The sequence below is a fragment of the Salvia splendens genome, chromosome 3 (assembly GCF_004379255.2).
Source record: "Salvia splendens isolate huo1 chromosome 3, SspV2, whole genome shotgun sequence".
NCBI classification, from domain to species: Eukaryota; Viridiplantae; Streptophyta; class Magnoliopsida; order Lamiales; family Lamiaceae; genus Salvia; species Salvia splendens.
In genome coordinates, this window is record NC_056034.1 from 41,706,935 (window position 1) to 41,727,503 (window position 20,569).

Genomic DNA, 20,569 nt, shown 5'->3' on the forward strand with positions numbered 1-20,569 from the left:
AAAAGTAACAATTATCTAAGACTAATTTACCCTTTGTCCCGAAATAATACACATAAAAGACTAAGTCGTCAAATCATCTTGGAACTTTGAATATGTAGCTCATTTTCGTTTCTTATGTTAGATATCCACTCAGTTTTTTTAAACTTTAATTTATTGTTTTATATTTTATAATTTAATTGTTTAATATCTGTAACTACTTTTAAATCAGAATATATGAATATCTTTATGATTTTATTAATTTATTAATTATTTGGTATGTATATTGACCAAAATATCCTATTATGGCAAGCCATAATGTGGCCACATAGCATTTCCCTATATTTTATGATATTAGCTGATATTAATGTTCCTTGAAATTCTCACCAGACCACTTTATAGTTCTTTGTTTAATAATCTCTTTTGCTAGTATAATAATGTGAAATTAATTGGAGTTCGCTTAGAAAAGAAATTGACACTTCTTACTTAGGAAATGAAACTATCTAGAAGTCTCAGCTTTTTTATATTAAGCAGGAAATTGGAACTTTCTAGCTTGGGAAAAAAGTTGAGACTTCTTTGTTTTAATTATTGTTGGTTATTAATTAGGAAAAAATATTTTCTAATGCATGCTTTTTTTAATGTAAACAATTAGCATATTGACTGTTAATGCAAGTTTTTATATCCTTACCTTATATGTCGATATTTATGCATCAACTAAGAGTATATCATATTATTAAATTAAATGTATAAATATCTATGCATCTTAATCTTATGGAACCTCAAACCACAATTCAGAGTTTGATTAATTATAAACTCCATAAACTATTTTTTGATTGATCTTCCTAACATAGAGATGCTTCCACTGGATGAAAACAAATTTGTGACAATAGATTTGTAAGAGAGTGAGGTAAGTACTACTCCCTCCGTCCCGGGCTACTCGCTCCTTTCCTTTTCGGCACGGAGATTAAGGAATGAGTGTATAGGAAAGCCAAAAATGACGGTTGTGGGTGAAATTTTTTACTAAAAATGGAAAGAGTGCAAGTAACTTGGGACGCCCAAAAAGGAAATAAGTGCGAGTATTATTGATTGTATTTGCAGCTTTGGTGGGGCAACAAATCAGAAGGGATGTAACTCAAAACTATGAGGTCCATTTCTTGAAATAGTAAAGACACAATTATAAACTTCTTGTAAATTATGTCAGCTTTTTTTCCTCTAGACTGACCACACCTGCTTCTACTAGTAGACGAAGCATTCCATGATTTTTTACTGCTGCTTTTTTGGGTGCTTCATTATTCTACTACACTTTTTCCATCTATTTAAAACCTAATTTTCTAACTAACTAAAGTTGAAATATGGTTAGTTGAGTAGTTTTATGATATTTTTTAGGATAATACTCACTCTAGTAGGATATGCTTTGTGGCTGTGGGGTAGCTAAATTTGTGGAATACGGAGTATTAATTTTGTTAGTAAATTACTATATATATTAAAATTATTATTATTATTTTGAAGTTGGGATATTATAGAAAGTGGTTTAATAAAACATCAATTTTGATATAATAAATATAAAATCGTAGTGTAGTACCTATTGAGATAAATTATTTTTTGAAAATGTACTAATTTTACGACTTTATTAATAGTACTTATGAAGAAGCTACTTAGTTGTGAAGTGATCCTACTTAGCCTATAAGCCCGAAAAACTTTTTAGTAGTGAATCAACTATATTTTGCCTACAAAGTAAAATAGAGTTGGCACTAATGTATTAAATTTAATACAAAAAATAGACATGTTCAAAATCAACAAAGCAAATACTCCCTATTTATAGACAAAAGAAAGTTCCCCCCACTGGAAAAAGATAGAGCTAAAATAAAACTAAAATGAATCAAAAAGAGATAGTGAATCATCATCGAACTTAGACTCAACAACTAACTAATAAAATTGAACTCTCGATCTTATAGCATCATCTAAGCTTGTTGAATCAATATCAATATATATGTATAATTATTAAATAGTCAAAGAAATGGAGTGGAGCGTAGTCATCTAAAACAGCTGGATCTTGAAAGAGAAACATCACAAAAATTATTATTAGCACTTAAAAAAACTAAACCCACTATAAAACGTCCAAATTAAGACTAGCCCCACCTCCTTCATCAATTGCTAACAACTGTTTGCAGACAACAATCATGCAACCCCATCTTCTTCTTCATCATAATATAAATCTTCATCAATTTTCAGCCCCATGATTAAATAAAACCAAATCACACAAACATACACTACCAAAAACAATTATTTAAAAGAAGAATCTCGATGCCCTCCTTACTATTCCAACAAAATTATACAGTTGATAATAATACAATTGATGCCGGTTGATCTACACCACTTCTTTTTTCAGTGTACAGATTCCAACCCCCTTTTTTTTCTTTTCACCCTAATTTCATAGGATCCTTTATTGCAACCCCAAATTCACAGATCTAAAATCTATTTTCCTATTACTATAAATTGCAATAACCAAACAACAATTTCCTTTTATAAAAATATAATTTAAAAAAGAACTGGCCCCCACCAACACGTTACTTAATCATCCGCTGACTGCTCGTGATTTTCCTTTTTTACCCTCGACTCGATCCCGTAATACCCAACGTACCACTTCACGAATTTCCTTAAACCGGCGGCGAGATCCGTCGTCGGCTTGTACCCGAAATCCCTAAACGCCTGGCTCACGTTAGCATGCGTGAACGGAACGTCGCCGTTTCGCGGCATTTTGGTCACGCGCTTCTTAGCCCTGACGCCTAAGTAGCTCTCCAAAATCCCGACCAATTTCCCCACCGTCACCGGCGACGTGTTCCCCAAATTGTACACCCTCAGCTGCGCCGCCGCCCGCTTCTTCCCGCCGCTGCCGGTGCTCTTCTCCGCAGTGTCGAGCGCCCCCACGCAGCCCCGCACGATGTCGTCGATGTACGTGAAGTCACGCGCGACCTCCTTGTCCCCTTCGTGCGTGACATACACGTTTATATCCTTGCCGTGGAGGATGTCTTTCGTGAAGAAAAAATACGCCATGTCGGGACGGCCCCACGGTCCGTAGACCGTGAAGAACCGGAGGCCGGTCATGGAGAGACCGTAGATGTGGTTGTATGTGTGGGCGATTGCCTCTCCGGCTTTTTTAGTGGCCGCGTAGAGGCTGGCCGGCCGGTCGGTCTGGTCCGACTCGGAAAAGGGGACTTGGGTATTGAGGCCGTAGACTGAGCTGGAGGAAGCCCAGACTACGGCCGGCTGGGGGTCCGCGGATTTGGCTACCTCGAGGAGGGAGACGAATCCGGCGACATTGGAGGCCACGTAGGAGAGAGGATTTTGCATGGCGTAGCGGACCCCGGCTTGGGCGGCGAGGTGGAGGATGTGGGTGAACGGGACGATGTCGAAGAGCTTGTGGAGGAGCTCGGCGTCGTTGATGTCACCCTCCACAATAAACACCTGATATAAATAAAATAATCGCAAAAAGATTCAAACTTACTGAAATTTTTTATGCATATAACATTGCAAAATGAATAGTTGGGTCATATGGAATTAAAATAGTGTACACAAAAATCAAATAGTACTAAATTAAATACTCTACTAAATAAATTATAGAATTAAATTGAATAATATGGATGATATATTATAAAAATGCAAAATAGAATATAAATATAATAATTGGGAATGGACCTGGTGGGATTGGAGGAGTTGTTGGCGGGCACGTTTAAGTGAGGGATCGTAGTAAGAGTTGAAGTTGTCGAGGCCGAGAACGCCGTCGCCGCGCTTCTTCAAGGCGAGGGAGCAGTGGGAGCCGACGAAGCCGGCGGCGCCGGTGACGAGGACGGAGAAGCCGTTGAGGCGGCGGGGGGTGGAGGAACGGCGGACCTGCTTCTCCCAGGCGGCGCCGGCGCCGTAGAAGGCGGAGGAGAGGAGGCTGTTGGAGGTGTGGAGGGCGGCGTGGTTGGAGGAGGGGGAGAGGGGAGGGTAGTTGAGGGTGAAGAAGAAGATGAGGAGGAGAGCCACGAGTAGAGTCACGCGGAAGAGGAGTTTTGAGGAGGCTTGGAGGAGCTTCGTGCTGTTCACGCGCCATATGTAGCTGTTGTATCGCTCTAGCTTCGATGTCTTGCTCGTGTCGCCGCCGCCGCTGCTGCCGTACTGCATTGCTGCTTGTTTGTTTTGTTGGTGTTTTTTTTTTTATATGAATATGTTTTTGTTTGTTGGATTTTGAGGGGTGGGTGGGAGTGGATTCGTTTTTATGTGAACCCTGAGAAGGGAAGTGTTTGGAGGGTTGGGTTATAAAGAAGATTTTTGATGAAGAGATGAGATTGGGTGGTTTGTGTGAGGCGGGGGGTATATATATATATATATATATATATATAATATTAATAAGTTAGTATGTTTTTTAAAATGCGATTTAGATATTTTATTTTCCTCCAACATTTATGAGTACCACAATTTTCTTCTAAGGAGTAGGGTACTAGTTAATTTGCAATGAAATGCTGGAATATTATCTGATTTATGTACAATGCATAATTTGGCTGATACTTTCACCAAAAGAACATATTGTAGTAGTTCAATTAATATACTTGAATATCAATTTGGAGTAATATAATAATACAATATCCTCAAAGTATTTATTTTATGGCATCTCCTCGACTATTAAGTTTATCTTATATTGTGTTACTCTTTATTAAGTAGTTTAGGTTATCTAAATTGAGATACTAGTAGAGATGTCACTTTGTTTTTATTAGGTATTTGAAGGGAGAGAAAAAGATGTATATTATAGAGAGGGAGAGGGAAAGGGAGAGGGGGGCAATGCCGGAAATGGGGGACCAAGTAAAATTAGAAAACTCCCCCTTATCTCATTATATATTATGAAAGTGGCCCTTGGCATTTAATGTAACTAAGACTTTATGGCAGCTATCCAAATTGCGGTGCTCATTTTAATATCAATCAATCATGTGACGAAAGTACTACTTGGAGTTGGGTCTGATGGGTTTGTTACATTTGTTTTCTACGATTTTTTTCAAAGATTTTGATTTTTGGCCAATATTACTTTGGATTTTGTGTGCATGTTTTCTTTTTTTATTTATGAGAGTCAAACCGTGTACATATCGTGGGGGTTTTCGTAGTTTTTTGATATATGAATCAATTCAAACATTTTATTAGAGTTAGTTTGCTTCTTCTTATATGCTAAAAATGAAATTTTGCTATTTAATAACATTCGTCTAATAAGGTGACATTACATTTATATCTTTGTGTTCGAAATACTGATACTACTCTATGTTCTCACAATAATTAGGGATTATAATTTGAACCATTTTCCCACTTTTACATAACTTAAAAATTGTTTTTACATCTTAAAAAAGAAGTATGGACTCTAGCTTATTCCAAATCCTTAATAATCAAAGTATATGTATAGAAGTAGGCCATGATGTAGTTGTGTAATTAAATATTCAAATGAGGAAGTTTCTGTTGGAATAAGGAAATTAATTAATTGGAGAACAATAAGGCAAGTGATGAAGATATGGCAAGAATAAAGAATGAAATCAATGAAGATTATGGAAAATCAAATAAAAAGGATATTAGTATAATTAGAATATATTTTCCATGTTTAGCTAGAATTAGAGTCTATATATAGTTGTGTAACCATGGAGAGAATAGAATTCAAGTCATTCACAATGTAGTCTTTAAAGTTCTACCCGTCTTTTACTTTCTGCAATAGTCTTTTATTTTCCGCATTATATTTTTTAACATGGTATCAGAGCAGGTTCGATCATACGGATCAACACTGTCTCTATATATATATATAAAAAACCCAAACCTCCCCCCCCAAAAAAATCTCCTCTCTCACAATCGATCAAATTCTAAGAGAAGGGTCGCGGCAAACTGAAGATGGAGATGATTGAGGAGGAGAAATCAAGAATCCTTACTATGAAGAAGCGAAAGAAAGGGCTAATCAAGAAACTCCACCAACTCACCACGCTCTGCGACGTCCCCGCATGCATGATCTTCCACGACCCCACCGCCAATTCCACCTCAGTCTGGCCGGAGGAGGATCCTGACCAGGTCATCAGCCTCATCGAAGCCTACAAGGCCAAGAAAAATGACCCCAGTGGCGGAGTAAGGGAGTACTTGCTGTCGAATTTCTTCGACCAGCGGCAGAGGCAAGCCGAGGAGGAGCTCGAGAAGCTGCGGAAGAATAATGTGGAGGGCATGTTTCCGACGTGGGACGATTGCCTCAACTTCATGGATGAGGCCCAGTTGAGGGAATTGGCTGCCACGGTGCGCGGCAAGGCCGAGAACCACAACCAGCAGAGGAGGAGAGAAAGGAAGCATTGTGGCGAAGGAGGTGGAGCCAGTAGTAAGGCAGCAATGGCTGATAGAGAAGCGTTGATCGGCGCAAGAAGCCAATCACGGAGGAACGGAGCAAAGGCTCCATGGAGTTCAGCGATTACTCACTGATTTGGAGGTGGCAGCGAGCCCGAGATCCGTAGATAAAATCTGAATTCACGGTTTGTCCGGCCGAGGGAGAGAGGAAGAATGCGACCGAACAACTCCTTTTCCAAATCGATGATGGACGTGAAGGCCAAAGAAGACCGATTTGATATTGCCGGAATGGCCTGAGAGAAGGTCTCCATTTCCTGCAGCAGTGCCTCCGGAAAAGGAGACAAAGAAGTTGATAAATTATCCGGCCTAGGGGGGAGAAGGCCACAACTAAAGAATGACTATCAGACCAAAGGAAAAGATGACGAGTTATCCGGCTGAGAGGGCGAGATATTGATTAACCGAATGACTCGTCTTCCAAGCAGAACCACTAGTGGAGAGAATACTGCTGGAAAAGAGCTGAATCCCAGACACAACCGTATGATAATCGATCACTGCTGCAAAGGTAGCCATGCCGGAGATGGACAGAAGATGGCTGGCCCCGTCGAGAGAGAAAAAGCTACTGCCTAGGGCAGCCAAGATAGAGAAATTACTTTAAAATGGATGAAGCGTTTGGCCGAGGGGGAGATATCAGCCACTTGCCAAACGATTCAATCTCCGAATCAAGGAGAGAATTTCCGAGAACAAATGCAGAGGGGGAGAGAGATAGCGTCGCCACACAGCCGCTATGAAGAGCTGGTAGGAATAGGATGTCGTCGGGAAGACGTCGAGAACCTGTTGCCAAAAGAGGATGTGATGGTATGCTCGCTGGTAATGCAAGTCCAATGACTGGCGAGAATGTAAAGCCTGATTATGGATGAGAAGAAAGGCTGAGAAGAGCCGTTGATAGTGGAGCCAGTAGCAAGGCTACAGAGGCCACCGAGAAAGCGGACGAGAAGAGGCCACCGAGAAAGAAGACATGATGCGCTATCTATGATTGACATGATGCGCTATCTATGATTGACATAGAGGCTTGGGAGTTGCCGTGAAGAATGACGAGAAGAAATCCAATAGAATGATCGGAGAAGGAGGGACTCCCAATTGAGTTAAGAAGAAAACCCCAGAAATGGCAGGTGGAAGATCCAGTGACGGGGATGCACAATTGATGGCAATCACCTTGGCTGCCGGAGGACATGTTATCCGAAAAAAAAACCAAAATTAAGCTTTGGACTGCAAATTAAATCGAGTCAAAGTTTTGGCTCCTAGACAAGAGCAAAAACTGTCTAGATTAGCTCCTCGACAAGAGTCAAAACTGTCTGATTTAGCTCCTCGACATGAGTCAAAACTGTCAGAACTAGCTCCTCGACAAGAGCCAAAACTGTCAGAATTAGCTCCTCGACAAGAGTCAAAACTGTTAGAATTAGCTCCTAGATACGAGCTAAAACTGTCTGATGGCTCCTTGATATGAGTTAAAACTGTCTAAGATGGCTCCTAGATACGAGCTAAAACTATCTAAGTTGACTCCTTGATATGAGTTAAAACTATCTAAATATGAGTAAAAACTGTTTAGACAAGCTCCTTGACACGAGTTAAAACTGCCAACAGAAAATTGAAGAGCTCATTGACACGAGTTAAAACCGTCAACAGAAAATTGAAGAATTCATTGAAACGAGTCTAAACTTTCAATGATGAATGAAGAGCTCCTTGAAACGAGTCTAAACTTTCAATAACTCTTTGATACGAGCCTAAACAATCAATGATGAATTGAAGAAGCTCTATGATACGAGCATAAACTATCAATGGAAATTGAAGAACTCTTAAATACGAGTATAAACTATTTATCAAATTAAAGATCGTGCAAGTTAAGTGTCGAAAAACTCGATACTTAACTTGAGGGGGAGTGTTGGAATAAGGAAATTAATTAATTGGAGAACAATAAGGCAAGTGATGAAGATATGGCAAGAATAAAGAAGGAAATCAATGAAGATTATGGAAAATCAAATAAAAAGGATATTAGTATAATTAGAATATATTTTCCATGTTTAGCTAGAATTAGAGTCTATATATAGTTGTGTAACCATGGAGAGAATAGAATTCAAGTCATTCACAATGTAGTCTTTAAAGTTCTACCCGTCTTTTACTTTCTGCAATAGTCTATTATTTTCCGCATTATATTTTTTAACAGTTTCCACATACACGAAGGGTCCATTTTTAGTTTGATTATAATATCTTAATTACGTATTTATTGTTTAGGGCAAACTGCCTTAATAGTCACAAACTTTTTTCATTTTCCGGTTTTTCCCATGAACTAAAAAATTGGCGTATAATGTCATGAAGTTTACATTCGATTGCCATTTTCCCATGACTGATTTTCCGGCCATAAAGCAAGCTGGCGTGTCTTTTTAAGCTGACGTGGCTGCTGAGTGTATAAGTTGACATGGGTGCTGACGTGTCAAACTGCCCAAAAAGTCACAAACTATTCTCATTTTCCAGTTTTTCCCATGAACTAAAAAATTATTCTGCTGACGTGTCCTTTTAAGTTGACGTGGTTGCTGATTGTGTGCTGAGTGTGTACTGACGTGTTAAAATTAAGCTTACTCGTATTTTAACCCACAAAATCCCCAAATTTACCCTAATTCACACTCCATTTTCATCCCCAAATTCATCCCCAAATTCCTTTCACTTCATTCTCAAATCGGTGCCGACGACAATGAGCACGATGGCGGCGAGGGGCTTCTGTGTGCGGCAGATGAGTCACTTTCTTATTTTTTTAAAGCCGCCACATCGACTGACCACGACTTCTTCCTGCTCTACATCCTACACAGGATAAATAATAGTAACAATAGGAGAAACCGACCTAAAACAGATCCAATTGCATTTCCCACAATGGTGCCGCCAGAGAGATTCTTCTTCCCTTCGCCGCCGCCACTCGTGGCAATAGCAGGAGTTTTGGGGCACACGGTGTCAAGAGGATTCCCACAAAGAGAAATGTCGAGAAGTTATTCCTTCGATTTTCCTACAAGGCCTATTGGAATGAAGTCGTTTAATTTGTTGAAAGATACGTTGAATTGGTCAAGATTTGGGAGCTAGGGTGATTATTCTAAAAAAATTTGAGATTGAAACCATACATTCAACCCATAAAATTGACTAAGTTTGAACAACTCAAAAAATCGCACATTCAATCAAAATTGACCAAAAAATCGATTGTTTGAAATGGAAAAAATTGAAATTGGATTATGACAGAAATCCCGGGAGAAGAAATCGCGACATGAGAATGGGAAAAGTTCGTGGGAAAAACCGGAAAATAGGAAAAGTTTGTGACTTTTAGGGCTAATGAATTTTCGGCGTTTTCCACGTCATATTTCAGGCTTGCCACGTGCGCAAGATTTCGACCAGAAAACTCTAGGGTCAGCTCAAATGGGAAATTCCAACAACCCGGTAAAGTTCATGACATTATACGCCAATTTTTTAGTTCGTGGGAAAAACCGGAAAATGAAAAAGGTTTATAACTTTTATAGCAGTTTGCCCTATTATTTATAATAATTAAGGTTTTTATATATCTACTTTCAAAAAACATCTAAGAGAGTAGGGCTAATTAGCATTAGATTTTCGAAAGCTCTAATTTTGAAATTAGATATATATGAGATTATTAAAGAACTTAGATCACAGACTCGGAACCTCGTATAGGATCATGTAGATAGGAAAATATATATATATATATATATATATATATATATATATATATATATATATATATATATATATATATATATATATATATATAGGGTAGTGATCAAGATATAACTAATCTTAAGTGTATAACTAGAGAACAAATCTCAGCCACACATTTTAATGGAACAAATATTATTTATTTCAATAATACAAAATAGGCCAAGGGTATTTTTGGAAATTATATTATGAGATTTAAATATGAAATTATGCAGTTTCAATTTCCAAATCTAGTTAGAAATTATGGTGATTATTATCTTTATGTTTCTCTTCCCCGTCGATCGCCGCCGCACAATCACCCTTGTTCACCTCCGTGTCATTCTCCCATATCTTCTTCTCCACCACCTTCTTCAGCTCCGCCGTCACGTCTGCGATGGAAAAGTACGTTTGCATCTGAAGAATCGGAATCCAATTCAACCTCCGGTGGTGAATCGCGGCGAAAGCCGATTCGTACGCCGCCTCGTCCTCCAGCTGCGTCAGGTGGCCGCAGAGCGCGTCAATAATCGCGTTCGCCGCAGCAAACTCGCTGCAAAACTTATGAGTCGGAGGCTGGATCAAGCTCGAGATGCTCCGCCAGGGAAGGAGAGGATGTTCGGAGGGGCGACCGCCAACAGAAACTCAGGAGGTTACGCCGTGGCGATGTCATTGCCTTGCTAAGGAAGAGCGAGGGAAAGATGATAAAGAAGACGAAGATGATAAAGAAGAGGCAGCCGTTGCAAGTGCTTGAGTTGTATCTTGTATTTGTTGAGAGAAAAAGAAACTACAGCCTCGTCAGTTGTGGAGGTGCAATTGTTTTTTAATTGAAAAGCTTAAATATATATATTTAAGGCATCAACTTTGTTCAAGATCATATTTATCTGGCTTGGATTAGCTCATGAATTTTGTAATTATTCATTACTCTGCTGGGAAAATAATGTTTGTTCAAGCATTATTTCACTTCATTCTTAGCATGATTTTACTTCACTCTTGTTTACAAAGCACATCACTCTTAGCATGATCTTACTTCACTCTTGTTTACAAAGCACACCACTCTTAGCATGATCTTACTTCACTCTTGTTTACAAAGCACACCACTCTTAGCATGATTTTACTTCACTCTTGTTTACAAAACACATCACTCTTATTGTGATTTTACTTCACTCTTGTTAACAAAACACATCACTCTTATTGTGATTTTACTTCACTCTTGTTAACAAAACACATCACTCTTATTGTGATTTTACTTCACTCTTGTTAACAAAACACATCACTCTTATTCTGATTTTACTTCACTCTTGTTAACAAAACGCATCACTCTTATTGTGATTTTACTTCACTCTTGTTAACAAAACACATCACTCTTATTGTGATTTTACTTCACTCTTGTTTACAAAACACATCACTCTTATTGTGATTTTACTTCACTCTTGTTAACAAAACACATCACTATTATTCTGATTTTACTTCACTCTTGTTAACAAAACACATCACTCTTATTGTGATTTTACTTCACTCTTGTTAACAAAACACATCACTCTTATTGTGATTTTACTTCACTCTTGATTACAAAACACATCACTCTTATTGTGATTTTACTTCACTCTTGATTACAAAACACATCACTCTTATTGTGATTTTACTTCACTCTTGTTAACAAAACACATCACTCTTATTCTGATTTTACTTCACTCTTGTTAACAAAACGCATCACTCTTATTCTGATTTTACTTCACTCTTGTTAACAAAACACATCACTCTTATTGTGATTTTACTTCACTCTTGTTAACAAAACACATCACTCTTATTCTGATTTTACTTCACTCTTGTTAACAAAACACATCACTCTTAGCATGATTTTACTTCACTCTTGTTTACAAAACACATCACTATTAGCATGATTTTACTTCACTCTTGTTAACAAAACAAATCACTATTAGCATGATTTTAAATGAATTTAGTGTATGTGTGGGGTTGGATTGATCTCGTTTTTAAATCTGGGCGGATCTGACGAGAGAATTGCGAGCGGAGAAGGTTAGGAATCAAACTAGTGGCGTAGTAATAAATGATTTAACAGAAACCTGGCAATCAACAAATTTAATTGGGGATTTAGCATTTATGTATACCGAATAATGAATACCAATATGGTTGTAATCGAATGAATTATGAAATAGTAATGCGTAAATGCAAAATTGATTCTCTGCGTTTACAATTTGATTGTTATTTTTCTATAACCTCCACGAAACCCAATCCCTCACACAATCACAAGTATAAACTACCTCCTAGAGCTTGTATCCGCCGTTTGTATCCTGCGTGAAACCCCCAGCATACTCCGCCCTATCCACCTCCTCCGGCTTATCATCTTCATCGTTCACAAACACGTCGAGCTTAATTAGCTTCCGATTATCCGTCACTATATTCTCCAGCACCGGCACCTCATCAGCTTTCCCCACTGTCGGTTTCACCACCAAAACCCTAGTCGTCTTCCTCAGCTTGAGCGGGAACAGATCCTGGATGTTCACCGCCGCCGCCCTCTGCGGCGGCTTCGACCTCACTCATGGAATGTCCACGTTTTCATAGTCATACCCCATTTTTTTTATGGTTGAAACAGTCGGCGACCTTGACTCTCACAAGCTGACGTAACCTAATTTTGGCTATGCAATGACCATTATACCCCCGTCTTGTTATTGTGGAGTAAATTTGTGATTGAGAGAACTAATTTCTCCTTAAATTCGAAAATTAATACTAACCCTTGATTTTTTTGATCTTGTGGCTATAATTTGTTCTCTAGTTATATGGTTAAGAGGTGTTTGCCATAGATCATGACCATATATATATATATATATATATATATATATATATATATATATATATATATATATATATATATATATACTACTATATTAAATTAAACAAAATAATTCAAAGCAATAAATGTACTTAAATTCGATGCCTAGATTACATGTTAAGTTGATCCATTTTATTAGGAAATTCCATAATTAACGTGAAATATATCAACTAATTCCTAGATATTGGAGGTTGTGCATATCATAGTAATTAATCCCTAATAATAATTTATTAGAAATGCCAAATCCATTCAGGCGTTAACTGGGGTCACATGGCCTGGTGATTGATGAATCCGCGAATTTCTGATGTTAGTGAATGCAGGAAAATACAGATCACGACAAAAAGAATTTACGTGGTTCGATTTACTGAAGTAAATCTACGTCCACGGGAAGAAAAGAGGGCAGAGTTGTATTGCTTGATCTGTTTTCTACAGCTTACAAATACAAACTTGCTATATCGTGTTTTATCTCTAGAGAGCTTAACCTCTTCTATCTGATCTAAGTTCTATTTATATCTTGAACTAAGATCGTGGCTTGCATCACCACCCTAAGTCGTGGATGTCGTGTAGGTCATGGCCTAAGATCGTGGATGTAGCGTAGGTCATGGCCTACGATCGTGGCCTGAGTTGACACCACGTGGTAGTGGGTGTGTTGGACATCCTGTATGGGTCCACTAACTCCTTGTTCGGTCGAATACTGAGACCGAACTGCTTTGGTTGCCGATCTGAGAGTAGAGCTTGATGCCGACCTGAGAGCAGAGCTTGATTGGATGGCTTTTACCGAGCTGTAGGCTGAGGCCGAACTCTTTGGTAATGCCGAACTCATACTCCTGCTTTGGTTGCCGATCTGAGAGTAGAGCTTGATGCCGACCTGAGAGCAGAGCTTGATAGGTTGGCTCTTACCGAGCTGTAGGCTGAGGCCGAACTCTTTGGTAATGCCGAACTCATACTCTTCCTTGGGCTTTGGGCTGATGGGCCGTCATTGCTGTTGGGCTTGTTTAGTACGCACCCCCAAAATCTTTGTTTATTTATTTATTTTTGCAAAACCAAAACACTGAAATATTCCTAATTTCATAGGAATATCATTTTCATTTTCCTTTTTTCTATCGAATTTTATTTTAAATCACCGACATAGATTGAAGCGCCAAACACATACTAGTAGTATTATTTTAAGGAATAAAGTATCAAGATATATTATTTGACCAATATAGAACCGCGTAGCGGAATTTAATGTAGATCTTCATTGAGTTCAGACTGAAAGTTGGTTTTGTCTATTGTAATATTATTACTTCATTTTAAATTTTTAATACCTTCGAGAACCAGCCAGATCATATTGGTCACACTGCTTTAATAGGAGTTCTTATTTTATTTTATTTTACTTTTTTGTTTAGTGGGAGTCGGAGTGAAAATTTTAACTTTGAAGTTTCAAGAAAATATTGAGATAAGACACTAGTATTGCATTTAGGCATTATATTTCCGGGAAGCAATGAATAAAACTTTAGGTTGTCAAACAGTACCATATTGTATATGAAAATCATGATTTTTCCAAAAGAATCATATTATTTGGACCATAAAGTGGTTTATACTAAATTATTAATAAAGTTACTTTTTCACATTCTAGAAAATTATGTGAACCATGTTCATATGCTGTATCAATTTATTGATTTGGTGACATATTTTGAATCGGGATGCACTCTCTCATAAATCTGTGATGTTTTAAATAATAATAGTAATTAATAAATTTTAGCTGAAAATTAATCCAAATTAGGACCATCTAATTAATTACTGACCGCAGCGCGGTCGAGTTTTGTACCAATTATTTTGAAAAAATGAGAATAATTGCGCAGACGTGTATCACAAAAATTGGTAATGCATTAAAAGAATTACGCATTCTTAATTAATTAGGTAAATCGAAATAAATAAAAGACGTAAATTTACGGACTCTTTGAGTGGGGTCATGTTTAATTTATACAAATTCAGTGGTTTAGGCTTTTAGATTATTTTATGGGCGATTTCAGTTCAATTTCATGTTCACATGAGTTCCTCTATTTTACAATATTTTATACCACACCGTATTTCACTAATTAGGGCGGTCAAAATGGTATCGCGAATTGGATACTCGATACCCGATTTTTCGGGTTTCGGGATCGGGTTCGGGTATAGGATTTTTGGATTATTGGGTATCGGATAACCCGATATCCGATCGGGTATACCCAAATTACCCGAATTACCCGATTTTTTTAACTTCTTTTAAATTTAATAAATTATGTATCTATTTTATTATTTAAAAATTAAATGTACTCAAGAAATATTTCACTCTTAAGTCACATTTAGGGTTAAGGTATGAATTGTGGTGTTTATTATGGATGAATGATATGAATTTTTTTATTTCTAATATCAAATTCGAATTACAAGTTTGTATTTCTAAAATTTTATAGTTAATTTTCTTTAAAAAATATTTAAAAAAATATTTAAAAAATCCACAATCGGGACTGGATACCCGAGTCGGGTATCTGGGTACCCGAAATCATTTTCGGATCGGGTATCGGGTATTAGATTCTGGGAAATTCGGGATCGGATGTCCGCAGATACCCGATTTGACAGGCCTGTCACTAATAATTTTATTATCTTAATAATATATAGAGTACAAAATAAAAAAAATTATATAATACGTATATGATTTAAAATTTACAGTAAAATTAGAACTTAAAATTATATGTATAAAATGCTTTTGTAACATTTTGATTAAATAATGATTATTTACATTTTAGTTGATTATGATGTAGTAGTAGTATAATATTTTAAATTCTCTTTATGTTATAAATAATAAATCATGATATATTACGCCGTATATATTACATTCATCCTTTAAAACAAATAAGTTTGAAACTGCACCGACTTTTATTGTACATATAGTAAAATACGAGAGAGAACGAAAAAAATATGTAACAGAAGTAATGTTAGTGGAGTGTTGAATCCACATTATTGGTATGCCAGTATTTATTATGTACTCCCTCCGTCCCATTAAATATGCAACATTTGCTTTTCGGCACGTGATTTTATGTAGCGTTGTTTTGTGAGTTAATGAAGAGAGAGTAAAGTAAGAGAAGAAAAAAATAGAGAGAGTATTATTTTCATTTTTAGAAACGTTCAATTTTTAATATGACAAGCCAAAAAGGAAAATGTTTCATTTCTAATGAGACAGAGGGAGAGGGAGTAGTATTTTGATTTGTGGGAAAAAACTATTTTGACCGTCAAGCATGGGATAGAGTTCTAGCAAATTCATCAACTTCTTATCGAAATTCAAGCACAATAACCTTTTCACAATTTTAAATCAAAAGACGCTCCCTCAAAATAAATACTCCACTCGCAATAATTTCCAACGTTAAACCATTTTGAATTACTCTTTAGACGTTGACAGCCCTGTTTATTCCGTCTCTATGTGTGTTTTCTAATTTCTAATCCCTTCAAAGTCGAATTAATACTACAAGAAAAAAATATAATTAAATAATAATAAGTCTTCCCCATTACTGTTAGAATGTCAATATAATTTCTTTCACGCGCAGGTGTGTTATATTGCTACCTTCAATTAAGGTACAAGATCATTCATCCACGAATATCAATACAATGTATAAAAAATGTCAATTAGGGTATTAGAGCATCCACAACCGTGCTCTTGCCAGCGGCACGGTTGTGGGTCCGGCCCCACTTTTTCTGTCTGCTCTCTGGCAAGAGCACAACACCCACAGTTGTGCTCTTCCGCAAGGACGAGCACAATTAATTTAAAATTCAATTAAACAAAAACATTTCCATAATACTAAAATTCATTAAAAAAACCTAAATAATATTACAAATGACAAATAAAATAAAAACGACATAATTAAAATCCTAAAAATTACAGTAGTATTCTAGTTCGTTGAGGAGGAGGAGCGGGGGTATTCGCCGCGACATATGCTTCGAAAGCGGCACGATGTTGTTCGTAGTATTCTTGTTCTTCGCGCTCCGCTTCCGCCATGAGATGGGTGAAATCCATTTGAGGTTTTGGGTGAGGAATGAATGTGTTGATAGTTTGTATGAGAATTATGAATGAGAGATGATTTGATGTGATAAATGGATGATGAATGTGTGTATTTATAGATGATTTTGGGGGAAAAAAAATTCCAAAAAAATCAGAAAAACGGGCAAAAAAACGGCAATATTTTTGGGATTTGGAAAATAAATTTTTTTTATTTTTTATCATTATTTATAATTAAATAACGAATTTTAAATAAAAATATATTCAAAGGCAACGGCTATGTCGTTACCCAATCGCGTGCCGCCACGTCACCTGCTCGCTGGCACGGCGCTGCTCGATGCATCGAGCAGCGGCGGCGAGACACGTCCGTGCCAGCGGCGCGGAGGGGCGCGGGTTACGGCGCCACGGATGCTCTTTTACCAAAAAGTTAGTTGTAACCAACTTTTAAAAAATATCTCAAAACTTTAAATGATTATAACTATCTCAATTTATATTATTTTTTTACACAAAATATATCAATTTAAAGATAATTTTATAAGGATTCTAACGAGATCTCACTTGCATATGTTCCGATGTCAAAATTTGATTTTTTTTTTAAATTTTCGTAATTTTTATGTAACAATAAATGTAGATATCAAAATATGTCAATATAATATATATATGCAAAATTGCGTTAACATAATCAAAGAATCATGTTGATATTTTTTTTATATTATATTAACATTTTATCCAAAACCCTAAATTTGATCATTCTTATAATCTATTTAAATTTAAATTTTAATAAAAAAAATTACACATGACAATTTATAGACTACTAAATCTCTGAAAATCCTATAAACTTAAATTAATTATAATTAGCAATTAAGAAATAAGTTAGCAATTGATCACACTCTCTCTCATATATATTCGTGTCCCTCACAACTTCAAGCCTTTTTTTAGATGTCTTCCAACTTAATTATGTTAATAATTCAAAACTCTCTGATTTTCAAAAATTTTATTTATGTCCCATTTAAAGTTGGGGACACAAAATATTATAAAATCTAAAAGTCCTCCTTATCCACATGTAGTGGTATCCAGTTAAAAGTCCTCCTTATCCACAAATTATGTTTAAAATAAAATTTTCTCATCAGTATTGTTAGTTAAATTTCTTGATGGAAGATTAAGTTGGTCAGTGCTCAATTATATAATTTCACTATATTAGTTAGTAGTACTTTTTTCTATTCCATTGCGAATTAAATGAGTGCCTATTCTTATGATTGAATTTAACTCGGCTTTCTTAGTGTACTTGTTTTTGAAGGTTTTTGGTTGGAAATTTGGCATATTAATGTCGGTCAGATGTGTATGCCAACATTAATTCAGTGTAACGTTTATTTATTGGTTTCATGCCTCACATCACACCACATGATTTTCTAACCACTTTGAGTTATGCATATATATCCCCCAAAAAACATATAGCAGAATTACACCACAAATTAAATCTCAGGGGACAAATTTCCACTATTGATGATTGAAATTGAACTATTAAGGGTTTATCATAATTCACAAACTATGTCCCAAGCTAACACTTTCATCGATTCTTTTATAAAACCTTCAATTTTAGGAAAAGTTTGATTTGCATCCCGTTTGAAATAACCAATATTCATGTTTTTATAACAAAAACCTCGTAAATTTGGGAAAAGTATGGTTTATATACGCTCCACTTGTTGGGAACATTTTTTTAAATATTGATAGTTGGGGATATATATAAATCATGATTAATTTAAGAAAAAATAAATCAATTAGACTACAAATTCATCTAAGAGTAGTATATAGGTTAATATAATCTTACTCATCGTTTAGTGACCTGATTATGTGAAAAGAAGTGCATCAATTAATTTTTTTGTATAATTGAAGAGAAACATAATAAGGGATTAAGGGTATAAGTTTAGGATATTTTTTTAAATGAAGCCACAAAAGATTAAGTGCTCTCTATAATTGAGAAATGTTTATTATAATTTTCAAATGAGCTCTCTATAAGGAATATCATGAACCCAGCAATTGCTTTCTATATGTCACTTTCTACATTTTATATTTTGCTTATTGCTTTTCTCTTATCTGTTATCTGAAAATATAATATAGTTGTGATATTTATAAAATCCAAGGGCGTCTGCAGAAAATCATTTTTACAATTTTATAATCGAGATTTTCAGAAACTGATTTTCCTTATTTTCAAAATATCAATAATTTAATGATTTAATAACAACCCCAAGCACTATAATTTATCAATAATTTTATGATTTAACAACCTTGGCCAAGCAAGCACTATAAGTTATACTACAAAATAACAATAATTTCCAAGATTAATTCACAACCTTGGCCAAGCGAGCACTATAAGTTATACTACAAAATAACAATAATTTCCAAGATTAATTCACAACCTTGGCCAGGCAGTATGATTTATACAAAATATCATGATAATGTTTTCTCACTATGAATTAGGTGCAAAATATCAATAATTTTATGATTTACAACCTTGGCCAAGCAACTCTACTTTACATTATTAAAGAACATAGTAGCTAGCCATGTTTATGTGTACACCTAAGCTACGAAATACTTTAATTACAGACATACACAACTTTACATATTAAAAGCCAAAACGTGTATAACTTGATGCGGCATTATGATGTTTAAATTATAGATTTATAAAAAGTAAAATTATTCATTTTCTTTTTCAAGGTGTACTTTTGATATTACTTTTATAGCTGAGGAAAATTAATTATTTCCACAAAAATACATGAGATGTACAAAAATGAATTGAAGTAATGGATTTGATGTACACATATTTCTGCAGTGGTTTCTTAACAGAAAACAGGGAAATAAATAAATAAGAGAGTGTATTCTCAAAGATGGTAATCAAGAGATAGAAGATTGGTAGTAGAGAACATTGTAAGTATCGTAGGATTTTTGTTGTATTTCTTATCTTTCACTGTGTACGATGCACTCTCATTTATAGCTGTAAATACAAGATAAATATGGAAAAGATCAATCTATTCTAATTGTATCAATTCCCTATCAATTTGATTCTTCTTCCTAAAAATAGAGTGGTTCATTCTTCTTTCCTTTCTTCGTGTGTAGGATATTCCCTTTTTCCTTTCTTGACACTCCCCCTCAAGTTGAGTATCGGCATCTCCGATACTTAACTTGGTCAGAACTTCCTTGAAGACCTTAGCATGCACTGCTTTAGTCAGAATATCTGCTAGTTGTTCTTCAGACCGAACGAATGGAAGTTCGATGATGCCACCATATATCTTTTCTTTGATGAAGTGAAGGTCAACTTCCACATGCTTGGTCCTATCATGTTGGACTGGATTTTCCGAGATACTAATAGCTGCTTTGTTGTCACAGAAAAGTTGAATTTTCTCTTTTGGAGGGAACCCAATTTCCGTGAGTAATCTTCGCAGCCATAAGATCTCGGTGATTCCACTCTTCACTCCGCGGAACTCTGCTTCTACACTAGATAATGCCACCACTTTCTGCTTCTTACTCCTCCAAGTGACCAAGTTTCCACCAACGAAGGTGAAATATCCAGCTGTAGATCTTCTATCGTTCTGGTTGCTGGCCCAATCAGCGTCAGTGTACCCCTCTATTTCAAGGTTCTCATTTCTTTCGAGTAGTAC

General features: G+C 36.1%; 2 protein-coding genes across 2 annotated transcripts; one reads left to right on the forward strand and one right to left on the reverse strand.

Annotated features, from left to right (window-relative positions):
* Positions 1-2,262: 2,262 nt before the first annotated feature.
* Positions 2,263-4,315, reverse strand: LOC121796102 (UDP-glucuronate 4-epimerase 6-like). The gene is made up of 2 exons (XM_042194841.1): positions 3,673-4,315; positions 2,263-3,441 (listed from the first exon to the last, which is right to left on the reverse strand). The coding sequence occupies exons 1-2, from the start codon at positions 4,141-4,143 to the stop codon at positions 2,548-2,550; spliced, it is 1,365 nt and encodes a 454-aa protein (XP_042050775.1). The 5' UTR covers positions 4,144-4,315; the 3' UTR covers positions 2,263-2,547.
* A 1,562-nt stretch (positions 4,316-5,877) lies between these two features.
* Positions 5,878-6,447, forward strand: LOC121797050 (agamous-like MADS-box protein AGL80). Its single transcript, XM_042195786.1, has one exon. It carries the CDS (start codon positions 5,878-5,880, stop codon positions 6,445-6,447), a length of 570 nt encoding a protein of 189 aa, XP_042051720.1.
* The last annotated feature ends 14,122 nt before the right edge of the window (positions 6,448-20,569 follow it).